The 19,340-nt window shown below is 35.1% G+C and overlaps 2 protein-coding genes across 3 annotated transcripts; both read right to left on the bottom strand.

The window, feature by feature from the left end:
- Positions 1-4: 4 nt before the first annotated feature.
- Positions 5-3,084, bottom strand: LOC111484037 (cysteine desulfurase 1, chloroplastic-like; the record flags this gene model as incomplete). Its single annotated transcript, XM_023130451.1, has 10 exons — positions 2,755-3,084; positions 2,397-2,530; positions 2,155-2,314; positions 1,904-2,090; positions 1,331-1,476; positions 1,181-1,253; positions 1,003-1,066; positions 627-726; positions 245-397; positions 5-163 (listed from the first exon to the last, which is right to left on the bottom strand). Coding segments are annotated over exons 1-10 (1,434 nt in total), but the record flags the coding sequence as incomplete, so codon positions are not given.
- A 1,095-nt stretch (positions 3,085-4,179) lies between these two features.
- LOC111483680 (protein DGS1, mitochondrial-like) lies at positions 4,180-18,477 on the bottom strand. 2 transcript variants are annotated; one of them, XM_023129936.1, is made up of 15 exons: positions 18,139-18,477; positions 18,025-18,060; positions 16,859-16,991; positions 15,947-16,150; positions 15,502-15,639; positions 15,239-15,394; positions 13,831-14,025; positions 11,137-11,237; positions 9,746-9,835; positions 7,669-7,741; positions 7,566-7,594; positions 7,336-7,459; positions 6,626-6,736; positions 5,739-5,839; positions 4,180-4,688 (listed from the first exon to the last, which is right to left on the bottom strand). In XM_023129936.1, the coding sequence occupies exons 1-15, from the start codon at positions 18,345-18,347 to the stop codon at positions 4,568-4,570; spliced, it is 1,821 nt and encodes a 606-aa protein (XP_022985704.1). In that variant the 5' UTR covers positions 18,348-18,477; the 3' UTR covers positions 4,180-4,567. The 2 variants fall into 2 exon arrangements, with proteins under 2 accessions (XP_022985704.1, XP_022985705.1); XM_023129937.1 differs by lacking the exon at positions 18,025-18,060 and having other exon boundaries at positions 18,139-18,347.
- Between the last annotated feature and the right edge of the window lie 863 nt (positions 18,478-19,340).

Genomic DNA, 19,340 nt, shown 5'->3' with positions numbered 1-19,340 from the left:
AGGAGTCGAAGAAACTTACAGTGTCATTTAGAGCCTGGATAAAGTAGTCCACATCCTCTTTTGTGTTGTAGAAGTAAAGGCTAGCTCGTGCGCTCGAGCTGACACCGAGAACCCGATGGAGGGGCTGCGCACAGTGATGTCCTGATCTGATGGCTATACCATGCTGCATTAAAATATTTTTAAGGACCCATAGAAAGTAAATGATGCACTCTAGTAATACAATCTAGAATCTCCCTTGATGTACCTGTTGATCAAGAAAAGTTGCAATGTCCGTTGGATGCATGTTGTCAATATTGAACGAGCACAGAGCAGCACGTTGAGCATTAGGGACTGGGCCATATATGCGAATGTTAGGGACTGCACGAAGGTTCTCATATAGATAATTCGCCAATTCTTCCTGTTAGCAGACAGCAACTCATTGCTGGTTAGACTAAAGTATCAAAACTTGTGAACATATTTATCATCTCATCCTACGCTTGCAGTTTTCAATTTCAGATTTCCAGGATGTTGATGAAAAATAATATCTGAATCCCTTGATTAGAGCAAGATTTCCATTACCATGCAACCTTTTCACCCCAACAAATTTCAAAGAAAGGGATACATACGCCAGATCTCAATCAACTCACTTCATAAGTATGAATCTTTTGCATGCCGATTCCAGACAAATAATCAATAGCAGCTCCCAATCCAATTGCTTCTCCAATCGCTGGCGTCCCAGCCTCGAATCTAATGTATTACGTTCGAAATTAAGCCAAGTATCAATTGAAAAAGATGAGCAAACAAAATCAGCAGCCAGCATAGAAACTTATAGATAAAGCGCTAAAGTTCATGATATTATTTTTAAAAAATTAAATGGAACTTTGAGGTGCTCTAATTTTAGGAATAAAACATAGAAGATCAATGGCATATTCAGCATGTCCTCAGTCTTATATATTGAACGTTCTAATTTTTCCACCCCATTTAGAATAAAAGGAAAAAGATGCACCCTTGCAGTTCACCAACCTGGAAGGAGGTTCTGCAAATGTGGAATGGTCGAGAAAGACATCTGAGATCATCTCTCCACCACCTAGAGCCATGTAGGACCAGATATGGAAATTAGATATTGACTCCCGGCTAACTAACTGATACAAGTTTATTTATATATATTTGTTTTCATAGCTTATCTTCTCGAAGTACCTACCTAAGAATGGAGGCATTGCAGACAGCAGATCAATCTTTCCATATAAAAATCCGATGCCTGTAGGCCCACACATCTGAAGCATGTTTATTCCTTAACTTCATATGCACAAATGTAAGGCCCAAGATTTAATTAATAAGAAAACAGCCTAACCTTGTGAGAAGAAGCAACAAGAAAATCAGCATCAAGCGCCTGGACGTCGACAACCATATGTGGAACACTCTGGCATGCATCTACTAGCACTTTAGCCCCAAAATGATGTGCCCAGCTAACTATGTCTTCAATTGGAAGAACAGATGCTGCAGAAACAATCAAATCATACTGAATTCCACTATATACATCAGTTCTTTTCTGTCCTTCATTCATTGAATTTTATTATTTTTACTCAGCCAAACAAGTTTAAACTAGACTTGTAATAACTGAAAAGATATGATCACACTTCAGTTGGAAATACTCACCTACTACTTGTTCCACTTGGTAATGCTTACAAATTGAATGGTAAAAAAAACAAGGAAATAGATTACAATTATAACCGCCCAAGCCCAAACCCACCGCTAGCAAATATTGTCCTCTTTTGATTTTCTCTTTCGGGCTTCCCTTCAAGGTTTTAAAACGCGTCTATTAGGGAGAGATTTCCACACCCTTATAAGGCATGCTTCGTTCCCCTCTCCATCCAATGTGAGATCTCACAACAATAGTGCTAAGATATCAAATAGAAGGGTGTACCTAGTACATTTGAGACATGATGGGTAACCACAAGCTTTGTTTTTGTTGTTAACATCTCCTTGAAATCTTTCAAGTTTGGGACATCATGTTCATCTAAACTCACAAACTTCAGAACAGCACCAGTCCTTTCAGCTACAAGTTGCCAAGGGACAATGGCACTATGATGTTCAGCAACTGTAAGTATGATCTGCACTGAAAGAAAAGATCATTACAGTTGAAGTTAATGCAGTACAAGACTACACGATACGCACCTCATCTTCTGATTTTAAATTCGCTATGCCCCAAGAATAAGCCACTAGATTGATAGCTTCAGTTGCATTCCTAGTAAAAACGATCTCTCTAGCATCTCCAGCATTGATAAAAGACGCAACCTTCTTTCTGGCCAGCTCATACTCGTCCGTTGCCTTCGCACTACAATCACAAATGGTCATGATTACAAGTGATCAAGACATCGTTTAAATTCACGTTTCATACCGAAGTATGAACAATCTACCTCAAGTAGTGTATGCCACGATGAACATTTGAATTGTAAGCCTCATAATAATTCTGCAAGGCTTTCAACACGGCAATCGGTTTCTGAGAGGTGGCAGCATTGTCCAAGTAGACAAGCTTGGAGCCATTTACTTCCTGCAGATCGCAACACGCCCATTAACTTCACCGCATGAAGTGCCAATAGATTACAACAATAATCACTTGAGACTAAATAGTGGAAGTAAATATAACGAGATTCACAAACTTTAAGGAACTAATAACCAATAGACGAGAAATGGGTTTATGATTTATGAAAAAAGAGGAATCAGCCAAATCACCAAAGAAAACATACAGAAGAATGATAATAAAAAAACAAGAACCTGATGGAGGATGGGGAAATCAGGTCGAGTTGTGTGCCCAAGCGAAAGAGAACCAAGATGCAAGTTGTCCGTTTCCCTGGCGGTGGAAGCTGAAGCAGAAACAGAGAAGGGAGAGGAAAATCTGCGGAAGCGGAAGCGGAGAGAAGGAGAAGAGGAAGTGCGGAGAGTGGAGGAGAAACAGGAACTGCAACGACTAGGGTTCATGAAATGGAATTGGAATTGGAAGGATGGGAGCTTGAGAACCACACCTTCCATCATCCTTTCGTTCCCAAACTTGAGAGAATCGAAGAGGTCTGGATGGATGGTATCGAAGCCCCTACACACAATAAAGCTGTAATTACTTATAAAGTAAAGTTGACCTTAGAAATTAAATAAATAAATAAATAATAACAACTCCAAATACAGAGAATATATCGGTAAGAAAAATAATATTCACCATTATACAACGAAAAACTAATAATAACGTAAACTTCAATAACAAGAAAGTAACAAAATATATATATATATATATATATAGCAAAAACTTTTTTTAGAAATACTTCAAACATAATATGGTTGTAAAAATTTAAATTAATTTTAAGCACAACATGAGTACATGTTGACATATAAATATGATATATCGGTAGTATACTGGGTCAATCCGTTCGTATAACTATTTAGCATATCAGTATACTACTGATACATTAGTTGATACATCAATAAAAGTGTGAGATATCATATTAATTGGAGAGAAAATGAAGCACAATTTATAAGATGGTGAAAATTTGTCCCTCTAGATGCTTTTTAAAAATCTTGAGAAAAAACTCAAATATGACATTATCTACTAGCGATGTGCTCGAACCGTTATAATAGATAAAAAAAAAATCTTTTTGAAGAAGAATATTATTAATAATTAGGCTTGCATTGAATTCATTCACTCACTCATTTAAAAAAAAATCTTCAAAATGATTTCAATTATATCAAACTTTGCCACCACTAACATATGAAATCAAATCCATAAATATAAATATATTTTATAATTCATTGAATACATGTTAAAATGTTTCTTTCAACGAAAACTTATTATTAGGAGGGTAATTTGCAACATGTTTCTCTTAATTGAAGGTAAAGATGGCAACATTTATATAAAGCTAAGGTGCAGGAGGGATAAAATGTTTCAACAACATGATAGCTTCAAATGTTCAAATGATCAAATTATGTAAGTACATAAAATCAATAATAAAAATGTGAACGTTAATTTAAACATAGTTCAAATGATCGAATTACATGCCGAGCTAAAAAAAAAGAGTAAAAATAGACTAAATTACCGTTAACAATGGCCTCCGAGTGTACGAACCATCCATTAAAAAAAATGTACAGAGAACACAATTAATACAAAAAATAAAAATAAAAATAATAACACACTATAACTATGCAAATAAAGAATGACTTGAGAAAGGTGCAAGTCCCTGTGATTATCATTTCTTCATAAAATAATTATTTAAAGAAAAACTACAATATTTCCTTCCAAAAAGAAGGTTCTATAAGAAATCCATCCATGATTTTCAACAGTTCTTTCATTTGTTAAAGTACTCTAACAAAGGCCAATACTATCATGAAGACAAATTTGAAGTTGTCAGCCCAACAAAAAAGTAACAGGCTAGACACCATTGTGTATCTTCCTCAACAACAAAAGCTAATGAAGGCAACACAAACTGGGTTTAACCAGGGGGCTTTCCAAAAATATTAGGCTTGGAAGTGTGGGAGCAAAATACCTCCATTAAGCAAATCAAAAAATACTCCTGTGGAGTTGAAGAGAAGAAAAGGACGTGCATTATGACCTTTTCAATGTGGGAAGTAAACAATCGTACACCCGTTCCATGCGCCACGTAATTCTGAGTTTATCTCGTGTTGGAAGACCAGGCTTCCCTAGATCCAGAATATCCTGCCTCAAACTGTTTACAAGGTTAGATTACAGCTTTAATGTAAATGCACTTGTATAATTGTATGGATTAACCCAAGAACTAAATTTAATATTTGTGCAAGTAACCGTTCAATGTAGTGAAGAGCATAAAGTGAATGTAATCTTAAGATGTTATTTATCTCAAAAGGTAATAAGGCTTCTGGTAAAATCACGCGCAGGGTTTGGGGAACTCAAATTTCAATACACCACAAAAAGTAGAAGAACGACGAAGTGGGGGATGATAAAGAATGAGTACAAGAGAGGAGATGATAATGATGGCCAGTGGTCAAAGGATTCCTTGTTTCAAAGAGGATATTTGTTTTTTTTTTGTTTTTTTTAAACCAAGCTTCCGACTAGAAAAAAATGAAAGAATACAAGGGTACACAAAAAAGAAATCCACGAAGGGAGAGCCAAGTAACAAACTACAAAAAGGGGCTTCAAAGAGGATATTTGTTTTCTACATGAAGGGGCTACATTCAGAGGGAGCATTTTTCATCTAGAAGTTATCGTAAGATTAAAAAAGATGCGACTCCTGAAATGGCATATTGGTAAACATTCATAGCAAATTTATATCTATTAGAGTATCCTCCTGATTGATTAGAAGATAAAGCAGAACTCCAAGGTTGTACTTGGTAAACGAAGTTGCAAGTAAATACTCATTGACATCCCTATAATTTTCAATTCAAAGGATGGGGCATCCTGAGGTATATGATGTTTTGAGGGCCATGTTACGATTGTTTTAACCCCTTCTTACTTGTAGATTCTTTTTCCTTTCAAATATATTCCCGGTTTCACAGAAGAGGATTTGTATGAGAAAATGAATGAAAAACGTAAATATTGATGAAAAGCAACTCCAAATGACCTAGAAATTGTCACATGTTTTCATGTCAATTCCTGACGGAAATGATGGCGCATTTGACAAAAGAGTCGAGAAAACAATTTATCTGTATATAATGCAGATGCCATCTCTCTATATCTGGAACACATGCTGGTTGGAAAGTATTGCCTAGAAAGAAAGAAGAAAAGCTGAACTAAAACTTACTATAGCCATTCACCGGTTGCTTTGGCATGCTTCTCGGAAGCATGGTACAGCCGACCCAAACTATACAACAGTAACCCAAACCTACATTCAGCATCTTTTACCTGCAAATATTGAAAAATGGAAACATTCTCATTCTGCTCTCAAGATATTCAATAAAGCAACGTGAAGAAAGATAATTCCTTCTTTCGTATATTGTGTTTGCCATTTAGGGATGGAGAAGTATCTATGTTTGAGACTCAGGTAGCTAATCAATAATCCTTTTTCGTATGAGGAAATAAGCTTTCACTGAGAACAAATGAAAGACTACAAAAGGACATACAAAAAACCAGCCCAACAAGTCCAACTACCCCCAGCCCAAAAAAAAAACTACACAAAAAGGGAGTCCAATTTAAAACAAACAACCAAGCCAAGAGAATAGCTACAAAAAGTCTTAGTCACTAACGGCCACAGAGAGATGTTTAAACCAACAAGGACCCCGCCTTCTCCCATGTTTTCTCAAGCTCTTTAAAAAAATTCCTGTTTCTCTTCTAAGCATGTGTTGACACATCTCTCTAGGCTTCCAAAAGGATACAGTTCAGTTTTTTCTCTACTTTTGTTTGATTAGGACCAATTGGAAGTTCTAATTTAATACCCCTTAATTGAAGGTTGACTTAGACTACTAGTCCACTCTCCTTTTCTTTTACGTTCCCTTTTCTAACAAGTGTAACTTCTATAGCAAATAAATAAGTAAAAACTTCAGGCTTACTATGCTAGGATTAATTATTTCATAATGTTTACATTCACATGCTGATCTGCAAAAAAAAACATGATTTTTTATAGCAAACAAAATGTGTACAAACAGAGAAGAAACATGTTTGAGAAGCCAACAAGTAGATTGAGCTCCTTACACGTCCTTGGTCAACAAAACTCTGGTATTGCATAATTGCTTTCTCCACCTCCACGACAAGTAGTCTTCTCTGAAGCCGAGCAGCTCTTCCCTTCCCTTCAGCTCTAGTATCCTAAATGTCATAATCAGTAAGTAAACTGACTTTGTCTATTTTTTCCAAAAAATTTACATAGAGTGATATTAGGCAATTGTTGGTCAGAAGATTAGGGTTAATTTGTAACATCAACTGAAAAATAATGAGGTTTGAGTTGAGGAACAGAAGAAGACTGCAATAAATCTCTATCACCATTCTCCCTAGGGGCTGATTAATCAGGTAAAAGAAAATAGGCTTGCTACTTTTCATCTTACCTTGAAGTCTCGTGAAATAAATATCCAAAAAAAGAACGAATGAAAGAGAGAAATAGAGAATGAATGAATGCAAGGTGTTCTTATGGACTGTAGGCTTGGGGGTTTGGATACTTCGACCAAGTTTAAGGGAAATCTGGGAAAGTCGATGGCCACTGGGATAGAGAGCACTCCCCACTCAACTTCATGACCACACAATTGATGAAGGTGTCAGCACTCAACTGCAGTTGTCCTACTCTAACGTCTTTTCAGGAAGGCAAAATCTAATTTGATAAAGGAACTCGGAAAAAACTAGAAATAAGAACAACATCACACTTGAATTTAACGTTAAAAGATGTGAACCAAACTAGCTTTTAGTCCACTTACCTGTTTATACCAAGCACGCAAAAGCATCAGCAAAAGAAGTGAGAGAAAAAATGCTGGCAATGCAGCTAGAACAGCGAAATTGATTTCATTTGCCTTGAGAATCTGGTCAAGCTCAAGCATTGCCCTATTTAAAAGCCATCATAATATGAAACCATTGCCATGAAACCAAAAAAGGAAGATGAAGTTATATAATGATTGTTCACTAAAAATGATAACTTTCTGAAACTTACGTCTCAATATCCAATTTTAGCTTCTGCACCTGCATCGTCACAGAGAAAACTATCAAGTATAGTGTACTTGTCGTATGGAGATAATAATTGAACATGTAATAACCTGGATAAGCAAAGCACGGGCCAGCTCTCCACTAAGAAGATTTTGAATGGGATGCATCAGTTCTTTCTCATACCTAAAGTAGATGAAACAATGAATATTTATCATCGAAGAAAAGCATTCATTAGATCAACCTTTACAAATGGATATTAGATTATTGCAATGTTTTTTTCCCAAGAAAACATGATTTCAAAAATCACAAAAATATAAGAATATTTATGAAATTAAAGCTCTGCTAGGAAGCAAAAAATTAAAAAAGAAAAAAAACCTAAAACACTAAGGTTCCTTGTAGAATTTCTGCAATTATGTTTGTGTATTTCTAGCAAAGCATTCCACATAACATTTCTAATCTTATTTAGCAAAGGACTTGCCGTTCCCAATATATAGGTTCCACAAACAACCTGTACATGCATTCCTTTACCAATATAAGAATAGCCAAGCTAACCCCAAACAACCTAACTATCTTCCACCAAATTTGCAGAGAGATAAAACAGGGAAAAGAAAGATGTCTAATGTCAAATAACATTTGAACCCCACATGAAGAGGGCATAAAGTAGGAGGAAACATGGATGTTGCTAAATATTGACCAAGCTGTCGGTGTAAACTTCAATATAAGAGCCAACAGAAGTGTCACAATGTGATTGAAGAACTCAATAGATACCCAAGAGCAGAAAGTTGAGTTTGTGACATAATATGAAGAATAACACACTAGTCAATGGTCACATCAACATGACATCTAGAGATGTCCATTTAATCCATGGGACTGAGGATTCCCCGATTAAACAAAAATGGGGAGGGAGGGGGGAGAAATTTTTTCGCGTTTGCTAATAGGGGCCGAGGGACAAGGAATACATTCCCTGTCCCAGACCCTGGCCCCGCCCCAATCCCCACAAAAATAAATGAGGAATTTTGTGGGGATGTGGAGTAAAATAAGAGGCAGGGCGAGGATGAGGAAGGCTTTCTCGTCCCAGTCCCACCCCGTGGACATCTCTAGTGACACAAGTACTAAATTGTCAATGCACTGAATCATTTCTCATTCCCACCACCTATTTTATTTCTCATCCCTGCGAAATTCCCCATTACTTTTGTGGGATTCGGGGTGGAGATTTCCTATGGAGAATAGGTAGGAATTGGGCCCCATGGGGAACTTTTCCCCATTTATTATTCTTTTTTTTTTAAAAAAAAATGGCAATTTAAAAGAAACTTTTTAAAGTATACTTTCCATTTTTCAATATAAACTATTGATTGGTGTTGATTGCTGTGATATTGGAAATTAGAGTTGAACCACCTTGTTGTAAATTATTATTTGTTATAAAATCATTTCACCTACAAGAGTAGTAAAATATATAAAATTAATCTACACCTAAATTATAAGGGAAAAATATGATAATATGATTTTCGAATCTAAGAAAAACGGCATAAAAAAAATAGTGATTGGTTTTCTTTTCCAAGTAATAAATTAATAGTTGAATCAACAATAATAGCGATATATGCGACCAAAACAAAATAACTCAAGTGACAAATAAATTAATCCAATTTGCACAACAAAAACTAATCCAAATGTCAAAAACATTTATTATTACAAAAATCAAACAAATGGAAGCAAGATATTAAACCATTGAAACTTGAAAGACAAAACTCATTGGAACTTGGAATAGAATTTTGAAAGTTTGCTCCCTCTTTGGAAATATATGGAACTTGGAAGTGGAATTTAGAAAGTCTCTCCTTGAAAATATACCTATATTTATATTATGCTGGGCGGGGAGGGGGGGGACGAAGACAGGGAAGGTCTGGGAGTTGTGTGGGGAGGGGGACGGGGATTATATTTCTCATCCCTGTCCCCAATTATCTAACGGGGAGAAATTTCTCCCCATTCCCTCCTCCATTACCCATCTAAACGGGGAATACCTGCCCCAACAGGCCCCAACCAGTTATGGAACCAAAGAAAAACACGATCTAAAGAAGATGCAATAACACTGTTTATGGGAAATGTCAGCCTTCCTCAGTTTTTAACAACAAATTCATGCACCCTGCAAAGTTCAACAGTAGATAAAACTACAAACAAGATATGGGGAATAACCTGGCCATAACTATTGCAAGCATTTCTTGATCTGATGCATCGTCTGGAAACTTCTGGCCTTTCGTGTGTTCACTGAAAGCAAGTAACATTCTGGAAAGAAGAGGATGATTATTTAATATCTTTTGCATATTCATCCAAAAAAAACATATGGATATTGCTGTAAAATTTAGAATTGCTTTCAAAATAGTTTTGCTTTCCACAATTAAATACCGTGAAACCTGTTTCTGATAACTATTTTCTCAAATTTCTTATTAATGTTTTGTTTTGTTTAATGTGTTCTCACAAATTACCATTTCGTAGAACAAAGGAATTTGTTCTTTCGTCCAAAATTATGGGTTTATGAATAGTAGAATCAATATCCAGAGTAACATTGATAGTAGATCACGTTGCAAGAGTAATGTATATTACTCTGTTTTCTTATTATACAATAGAGAAGAGCATAGGTCTATTTATAATAGAACTAATTTTCTAGAGAAAATGAAACATTACAGAAAAGAAAACAATACAAAATAGGCTAATTCCCTTATTTGATAGGATTACACCTATACTTCTCAAATTAAGGTTATTCCTTCGACCAATCACAAATCTTTAAAGCAGTTAGGGAAATAAGGACTGAAAACTGCTAAACTAACAATTTTCCAAGACAAATTCTTAAACTTTATCAATTATTAGTCTAAGAAAAAGTCATTGCGAGAAAGAAAATATCATGTGGGAAGAACAGAAGTTAACTAAAAGTCATCAACCTCCATCATATTGACACAGGTCAAACTCATCCCAAATGGGTTAGTGACCAGAGAGGTTTAGGTATTTCCTTCGTATTTTGTAATCTTCTCAGCATTTCAATCAAAGTACATAAATATATTAATTAATTAAAATAAAGAAAAACTAGAGGGATTGTTTGAAAATTGGCTTTAATAATAGCTGTGTTCTGTAGAACAAATTTCTTTTGAAGAATTTGGAATTACTTAATGAAATAAAGTCTAAGGGTTCACGTTAGTTAACGAGGAGAGTTCTTCGTGGATTCTTATGTTGCTCTACTTTGGCTTTGGTGGAGTTTGGAGGCAAGCTTTTTCATTTGGATCTTGTTTTACAACACTACAAAATAAATGACCTATTTTTCAGGATAACAAAAATGAAGTTGTTACTCCTCCTAAAATCACAAACCTGTAAATAGTGATTTCTATTTAATAATATTAACCATTACAAGTCATTCAATCACAAAATATAAAAACATTTTGAAAATAAAACAGAAAGCTGTTTTTAAAACAATTTTCTAAAAAGCCACTAGTTTTCTGATTGGAGATAGAAATAAATTATGCAATATCGACATTTCTCATTTCCAGCAATAAACTGGAGCGCAAAGAAAATTACAGTCCGTGAAAGACAATCACCTGTGCAGTGAGTTGACAGTTAATTGAACCTCTTGAACCTCCATGACACCTTTATGCCTCTTTCTAAATGTATCAAAAAGTTCGTCTCTAATTGAAATAAGCTGCAAAATAGGGAGTTAGAATACCAATTCAATAAAGTTTCTGAATGTGTTGCTTCAGTCATTGGAAATCAATCATTATTAAGTTACATTAATGGAGAACATTGATGAACCCTTGGCATGGACATCAAGCCAATTTATAGGTGCTACCATAACTAACTAATCACTTACAATAAACTAGGCAACTAAGCTGCTCTAATCTAGAGGAATTTTGAAGTGTGCCAAACGTCAATGGCTCCGTTGAGTTTCACTACTGAAAAAGAAAAAAGTACATGACTTATCTTCGAAGACCCTCCGACTTCCTTCCTTCCATAGTTCCCAAAACAAGGCCCAACCTGTAAACCTTTCCCTTTCCTATGAGGTTCCACCCACTTAGAACTTCAAGAAGCCGCTCCATCACCAAGTTTGGTATACACACAAACAAACCAGAGGTCTTTAACAAAAGACACCATCCTCTCCAGACAATAGGACACCGGAGAATAAATTATCAATATTTTCTTCGTCTCTTAGGCATAAGCTACACACCGAGGGAGAAAGACACCAATAGCAAACTTCCCCCATTGAATTTCTACTTCAAACCGTTTCAGGGTTTTTCCTCATGAACAACAATTGATGCTCCTTGGTAACCTTTTGGTTGTATTTTAGCAACCCATCATGTTGTTTTGTCCCTTTTTTGCACGAACCTTTTCTTTGGTACTTTCATTCTTACATTTTAAAATAACTAAAACTAAGAGGAAAAGAAGGGAACTATTACATGGAAAGCCTCACTACATCAAACATCACTTATTTTCTAAGAATAACAAAACTTTCATTGAGAAGGAATGAAAGAACTAAGGAGAAAGTTAAATAATAATAAAAAAAAAACAGCCTCCTATCTAACAAAATAAAACGAAGTGAATATTACATTAAACATCACTTTCTTTGGCCATTAGAAGCTTTGGTGAAAGAAAGTTGCACTGATTTATCTAGCTCAATCTACAAAGTTGAATTGGCACGATACCCTTAGTAAAATCTACCCAAAGCTTCATCTGAGATCTGATCACTCAAGTTCTAAAAAGTTTGTGGATAGTGGGATTCTCTAAGATAAACCTAAGAAACGCAAGCAATCATATATGATAGTCTTACAAACTGCCACTTTCCAGTTGTTGGTTCATAACCTCTAATTAGTTTTTTTTTTTTTTTTTTTTTTTTTTTTTTTTTTTTTTTTTTTTTTTTTTTTTTCTTCTTCTAGGAAACAAAACAATTTCATTTGATGTAGTGAAACGTAACAAAAGGTTCTATCAAGAGATGATCACAAAAGGCTATGCCATTGAGATATGAGCGCAGATAGAAGCCTCTAATTTCCAACAAGAAAAAACCTGCCAAACATTTTTTTAAAAAATGAGAAACAGATTTCATTGAAGCAATGAAATAAACAAAAAGCAAAAACGCCTGTCAATTCCTAGTCCCTGGCCCACATACTTTTTAATCTAAAAAGGGTTGGCCCCAATATAAGAGTTTGTTGCAAGTCTAAATTATCTTGCTTGCTTTTCATGTTAAATTTCAAAGAGGTACATGTGACTTTTATAATACATGAAGGCTACCTAAATCTCCAAATACTAGGTGACAATAAATCTAATCTAAATAAATCTTAATCATGAATCTAAATAAATGGGTAACAAGAAGTCTAAAAAAATCTACAGATTAAATTAGAGAGGTCAACTACTTCCCTCGTTTGATGGGATTACACAAATATTTCTTATATCAAGGTCATTTCTTCAACACTTCCCCTCAAACTCCCTCAAGCCGAGTAATAGAGTAAGTAATAGATTCAATCTCAGCTTGGATACTTAGCTGATTAATAGAGTAAGTAATAGATTCAATCTCAGCTTGGATACTTAAGCTGAGTAATAGAGTGAGTTATAGATATCATTCATTCTCAGCTTAGATACTAACTCCTGAAGTGCATTCCTTCAACAAGGTTCACTCCTGGAAAGATTGAATGCACAACTACAAGCCTCTTGAACCTACTCTAGGACACTCTCCAGCGAAGTAATCCTCAAACTAATTCTACAGTCCCTAAGATTCAATGCACGTGACAAACATTTATCGAATAAAACCAACGAAGCTACAAGCATCAATAAACCTCCCAAGCATTCAATGTTTCTAGTTCTTCAACCCTCATTAGACTTCTCAACTCAACAAGCAACATTAAAGAACCCTGACCGTTCCAAGAAGCCAATAATGATTATCATCATGCCCAAAAAGATCTTAAGCTCTACCTATGGATCCTTTATAATGGACACATACCACCAGCAAGAAGGATCGTTATGCCTAGAAAATTCAGTAAGGAGAGAAAAAAGCACCCTCAATCACTTCCTCGGCCAGCAAACACTCAAACACTCATATTGAGAAATAAAGCATCCCTTCTCACAATTGATAAACAAAAAAGATCCAACGTGACATGAAGAGAGGCTTCAAAGTTATTTAGCATAATAATCAACCATAACTGAAGACCAAACTCAAGAAAAATAAAATACAATGGTAAAAGAAAATAAACAACTGAGCTCCAAATAGCCAATTACGGGAAAGCAAATAAAAATAGTAAAAGTAATACCGGTTGTTCTACATGATCCTTGAAAAAACTAACTGCTGAATTATGTGCTTCGTTAAACCAATTCTCAATGTCATTGCTCCCCATTAAGCTACTATGTTGGATTAGCCAAACAGAGCAGACTGAAAGACCAACTGCACCACAAGTATATCTAAGCCAGTATTGAGTTAGTTTCCTTGGCTTTCGATGTTTAGAAACCTAAAAAAGAAAGACAGGTGCACATCAATACCTCTTAGTATGGAAAGGCATAATACAAAAAGAAGAATCAAAGTATGAGGAAAACACACATAAATGAACACTGCTTAGTGAAGAGTATTCATAAACTATCAAAAATGAATACATCACTGTAGGAAATAGCTCTAAGGTGCTCCCAAACTTCGTTTTCAATACCAACCTGAGGGGGGAGGTTACAGTATTTATATTAGTATATTTGTGCTACACTAAGAATAAAAACTATATTTACTATAACCCGTTAGCTTAAAGCGTCGAGTGATAGATTTAACATGGTATCAAAACAAGAGTTTATATTCTCAGACTACAAAATTGTCATTTCTTCTCAATTAATATGGATAACCACACATAGGTTTTCATGTAAATTTCAAGCCCAAAAGTGAAGATAGTGTGATAGTACGACTATAAAATCAAATTTACCAAAAATTCAGTGGGGATTTAACAATTTGTATTACTGTTAATATCTTAGAAATTATGTTCTTTATTGTCTTTTCAAATTAATTACTTTAGGCGATCCTTGTACATTTGTCTATAGTATCTGAATTCTGAAGTGACTGTTATAGAATATACTGATTCTCTTGAATCTTTGGTGATTACGCATCTATATAGAAATGTGGGCACTGTTGAGTCAATTTTTTACTAAACTGGTAGTAAGAATATTACTATTCCTAGCCTTCATTTGGGTTGACAGGGCAGGTTATGGTCATTAAAAAAAATAAAAGTAAAACACTACAGCTAAACTCGATCAGTAAGATTTAGCATAGTAAACCTTACATCAACTATTTAACAATAGCTGTTGAACAGATCATGAAGTGCATATATATCTCATACGAAACCTAGCGAGAGACTAGTACATCAAAGTCAATGCAAAGAACTTTACCTTGTAGGTGATGATACTAAATTTCTCAAGTTGTCAGCGTAATGAACAGAATTGGAATGCATGAAAACGTTATTAGAGCCATATTTCCAGCAAAATAGTGCATGCATAACGGTAAGTTGTAAATGATCAAACGGCTACGGAAAGTAGTAGCACTATATTCCCTTTGATATGAGAATTTGTGGCCACAGGTCCCAAAAAGTTGAAACAAAACAAATGCAAAGTATTTTTCTTGGCTACAAAATAGGTCAGGGGTAAAAAATCAAATTAGTAATAATAGAAGCATGGAAAATGACATCTTACAAGAATATATATGAAAGAGTCCAACTTGTGAAGGTTCTGATAAAGCAAGTTGATAGCATCGCCAATTTCACAACTTGCCCACTGAGATCCTTCCTTGCTCACATCTGGTAATTTTTCAAATAGAGGAAATGAAAAGCTGCCATCGATTAAATCCATCTGCATAGTCATATACAAAGTAAACATTAGGAACTGAAACGTGAAATTAGAATAATTTCTGCTTCAGCATTTTTAGCAATAAAGTTAACAAATAATCTCAATGTTACTTGATGTGCTGCATGCAGTTGACAAATTGATGCCTCTAAATCGAGAAATAAGCCATTCAATGTAACCAACAATGATGGTAAGGAATTTTGTTGATCATTCACTGCCTCCGCCCCAATTTTGTCAATTTCCATAAAGACCTAAAAGAACCAGAAAAGAACAAAATCAAAATAAGCCAACAAGAAAATGAGAGAGAGCTAAGAGACAACATCAGTCTAACATTGTCTCAGAAGACTATAAAAAGTCGAGAGTTTTCCAAATCTGATCTCCAACTAAAGTATCACATGTCCAAGTCAAAAATTTGACTGTGTGTGTGTGTGTGAGAGAGAGAGAGAGAGAGAGAGAATTCAGACGCAGAGGTAGCAACTATCTTTTCAAGGATAAAATAAAACCACAAAAATGATAAGATTTCTTTTGAAAAATGAGTGCCGAAAAGGCCAACCAAACCTGAGCCACAAAAACTGCAAGATGACATCTTAAGTTGCTCAGTATAGTTATTCGGTCAGCTATGTAAAGAGACGCCTCACGAGCAACATGTTGCAAGGAAAAACCATCCCTAAAATTTTGGCGCATTAACTGCGCTGTTCCACTAAAAAAGGCCCTTGGACCTCTCTCACAAATCATAAAGTAAACTTTTTGAGCATTCGTACCCTGAAAATTTCATGAGAACAATGACATAAGCACACACAACCAAGTTTTAACAGAAATAAGAAAGATAACAACCATATGCTTTGCATTAAAAAGTCAATGAGCAAAATGAACTGAAAGGGATTGACAGGCCTCTCATCCAATCATGAGGGAATGACTTTTAACGAAAGGAATTTTTCTTGTAGTTTCTTCATCATATTCTTTAGATTCCAAACGATTTTGCTCCCAAAAGGTTGATTAGAAGGTCAAAGTGCCCAAATAAGTTCAACTTCTCCTTGAGCATTGCTCACAAAAAGATTGTTACTCAAGATACGTTGCAGGAAAAGATTCCTTTAATGTTTTTCTCCACAAATGTGTTGGAAAAAGAGGAGATGGTTTCATCAGTGTTCCTGACTGCACTTAGGGGGACATATTGTTCTCAGTTTTTTGGTATGCTTCGGGTAAACTGAAGTCCCTCTACATTGATCGGACTTTTGTGGAAGATGATAGAAACTTAAAAGGAATTACTGGAGAATGACTAATCAGTCTGCTATGTTGCTGTACCAGTGTGATAATCTAATGTTGCATTTTGGAAGAAGGATGTCACTGGGTAATAGGTCTTTTGAGGACACTCAAAAGACACTTATATTGGACCTAAATTTTTTTTCCTGGCATCTTCTATATATGCATAAAATAAATAAATTAAAAACATTAGGTAACAAAAAGACTTGCCTCTGCACGAGATTGCCAGAACTGCAAGTTCTTCCAAATGCTATGTAAATTCAAAAAACAGTGCTCCAAAAGATCGCCCAAGACATCGTACAGTCTAGATGCCTCCGCTGGTTCCCAGCCAGTTACTGTTAAACTGTTTGCAGTTTCCATGAGCCAATTACGATAAGCAGGCTTCTACTTGTCAACAAAACATGTGCATGGCATAAAAAATAGCACTCCATACAATCATCAATTGTCTTCATTTAAATAACAATAAAATTTATCACATAGTACATACGTCACAACATGCATCAAGTAACGCAAAAATTCTATTTTCTATTTATTTTTTTTTTAAATAGAAAATGGACAAAAGATATAAGAGTGCCCCGGAGATTCTACTGGGAGTGAAAGAAACCAAAGGGTTTTCACAACAAAGAACGAGCTTTGAATCTAGTCTACTTAGCTATATCTTGGTGTAAATGTATCTCTTTCCAATTACTATGGCTCGTCTGCTCTTTTGCCTATTGGAGAAGTTTGTTGTAACACCTTTAGATTGAGCCCCTTCGACTCCTCTTTTGTAAATCACATTCATCAAAATTGTTCATTAAAAAATACATCATCCTCCAAAATATTGACCAAAATTGTAATGCTTTGAAGGATTGAACAAAATGAAAATGGTTGGTCTTGTATGCTCGATAAAATAGAAATATTCGGTCCACTTGGCAGAACATGGTTGACTTAAAGTTTTACCGATTTTCAGTGAAGTTCTGCTTTTACTATTGAAACTTCCACTCTTAGTTTCATTGAAATTTCAGAATTAGCATTCTAGCTTGAATGAAGTGCAGTAAATGCCAAAACAGTTGCCAAGTTTGTTCTAAATAAAATGGGCAGTGGATTTATAGATAAACTCAAGAAAGCCTGCGGTTCAGCTCGGTAGGAACTTGTGCCATTGTCATTGTGGTGGACATTGTGAGTTTCTCTAAAATTCTTATAACAGTATAACCTTAGTCTTTCATGAGAAACTATATTAAGGACATCGATATCCATTTCGACCGGCACAACCAGGTGATAACTCGTGTCATTAAAGATAAAAACAGTTGCAATTACAGACAACGCAACAAGCATAGATTTCAAGGTAAAGATGCTGAGTTTTACAAGCAAAGACGAGGAGTAAAATCAAACAAAACCTCCAATTCTTTTTGCTTTCCCATTGACCAGTTATTCTGCACGCATTTGGCAAAATCTAACAAAAAATCAGAAAGGAACAGAAAAAGAGCAGAACCGAGTGAAAAGCGACTTACACAGAAGAGTTTATCGAGTTCAGAGGTAGAGGAAGAGGAAGACCAGTTTTGCGTCTCCTCCGGCGAAGAAGACTCGAAGGCTTCCAGAGAAAATTGGAATCACGAGTTGATGGCAAAAATGCTGCAATTTGGTTCCATACACGAAGGGAGTATAATGAAATTGAGGATCTGATACCCTTCTCTTCACTTTCTTCTGGCTTTGCTTCCATTGGAGCTGCACTTCTCTTCAGCGAATTTCTGAGAGGAAGCGAGCACCTTCTCAATTTTCTTGCGAACTTGCAAGTAAAAACTAATTTTACTCTCAATGTCCTTTTTCCTTTGCTCTCTCTCTCCCTCCCTTTTTTCCCGCAGGAACTGTCCACTTGGCATTTTGTCTACTAAATATAAGGATCTTAGTAAAATTTCTCCCAAACAATAAACCTTAAATTACAACCTAATTCATAAATTATTCAACTTTAGAAAAATATAAAATAAATCCTTAATTTTTCACATTTTCAACATTTTTAAATTTACTTTTTACTAAACAGATTAATAGGTTACATTATATTGGATATAATATTTAATTCTAATAAATCAACCATTTTTTTTTTTGTGACTTTTGAAACAAGGAGACTTATTAAATAGTAAATTAAAACAAAGTTTTGAAATCTCTACTATAATTTTTAAAATTTAGGATTAAATAGGCGGAAAAAAAACATTTAAAGGCTAAACTTATAATTTAGTCATAAAATATAAATAATTGTGGGTCAATTTAAATATAGTTTATAGTTTAGATATTAGAGCACGTTGTTAATTTAGTATAAATTATAATGTACGAAGTTTTATTCATACCAATATATATACCTATAAGTGAATTAAAAGGTAATAATAATCGAGTTTATTAATTGTCGTCAATGCAATAATAGGTGTTAAAGCAACTAAAACATCTTTTTAGGAGTAGTAATGTAACAGTTCATCGCTAGCGAATATTGTCCACTTTAATCCATTATATACCGTTATTAGCCTCATGGTTATAAAATGAGTATTAGAGCCAGACACCAGACACTAGGCCCCAAGGAAGGTAGGGTGAATTGTAAGATTTAAATATCGATTGGAAGGAATGGAACATTTTAAAACCATGAGACTCATAGCAATACGTAACGAGTCAAAACAGGTAGCGGTGAGCTTGGGCTATTACATCATTTCCATTTCTCATCTACTCA

The sequence above is a fragment of the Cucurbita maxima genome, unplaced genomic scaffold, assembly GCF_002738345.1.
Source record: "Cucurbita maxima cultivar Rimu unplaced genomic scaffold, Cmax_1.0 Cma_Scf00009, whole genome shotgun sequence".
Classification (NCBI taxonomy): Eukaryota; Viridiplantae; Streptophyta; class Magnoliopsida; order Cucurbitales; family Cucurbitaceae; genus Cucurbita; species Cucurbita maxima.
The sequence above is the reverse complement of the archived record's forward strand: the minus strand, read 5'-3'. Positions and strand labels throughout refer to the sequence as shown.

Coding starts and splice junctions, on each gene's coding strand:
- LOC111483680 (XM_023129936.1), bottom strand. CDS start 18,347: ATGGAAGCAAAGCCAGAAGAAAGTGAAGAGAAGGGTATCAGATCCTCA. Junction 18,061..18,138: donor AACTCGATAAACTCTTCTGT/GTAAGTCGCTTT, acceptor AAATGCGTGCAG/AATAACTGGTCAATGGGAAA. Junction 15,395..15,501: donor AACTGCATGCAGCACATCAA/GTAACATTGAGA, acceptor ATGACTATGCAG/ATGGATTTAATCGATGGCAG.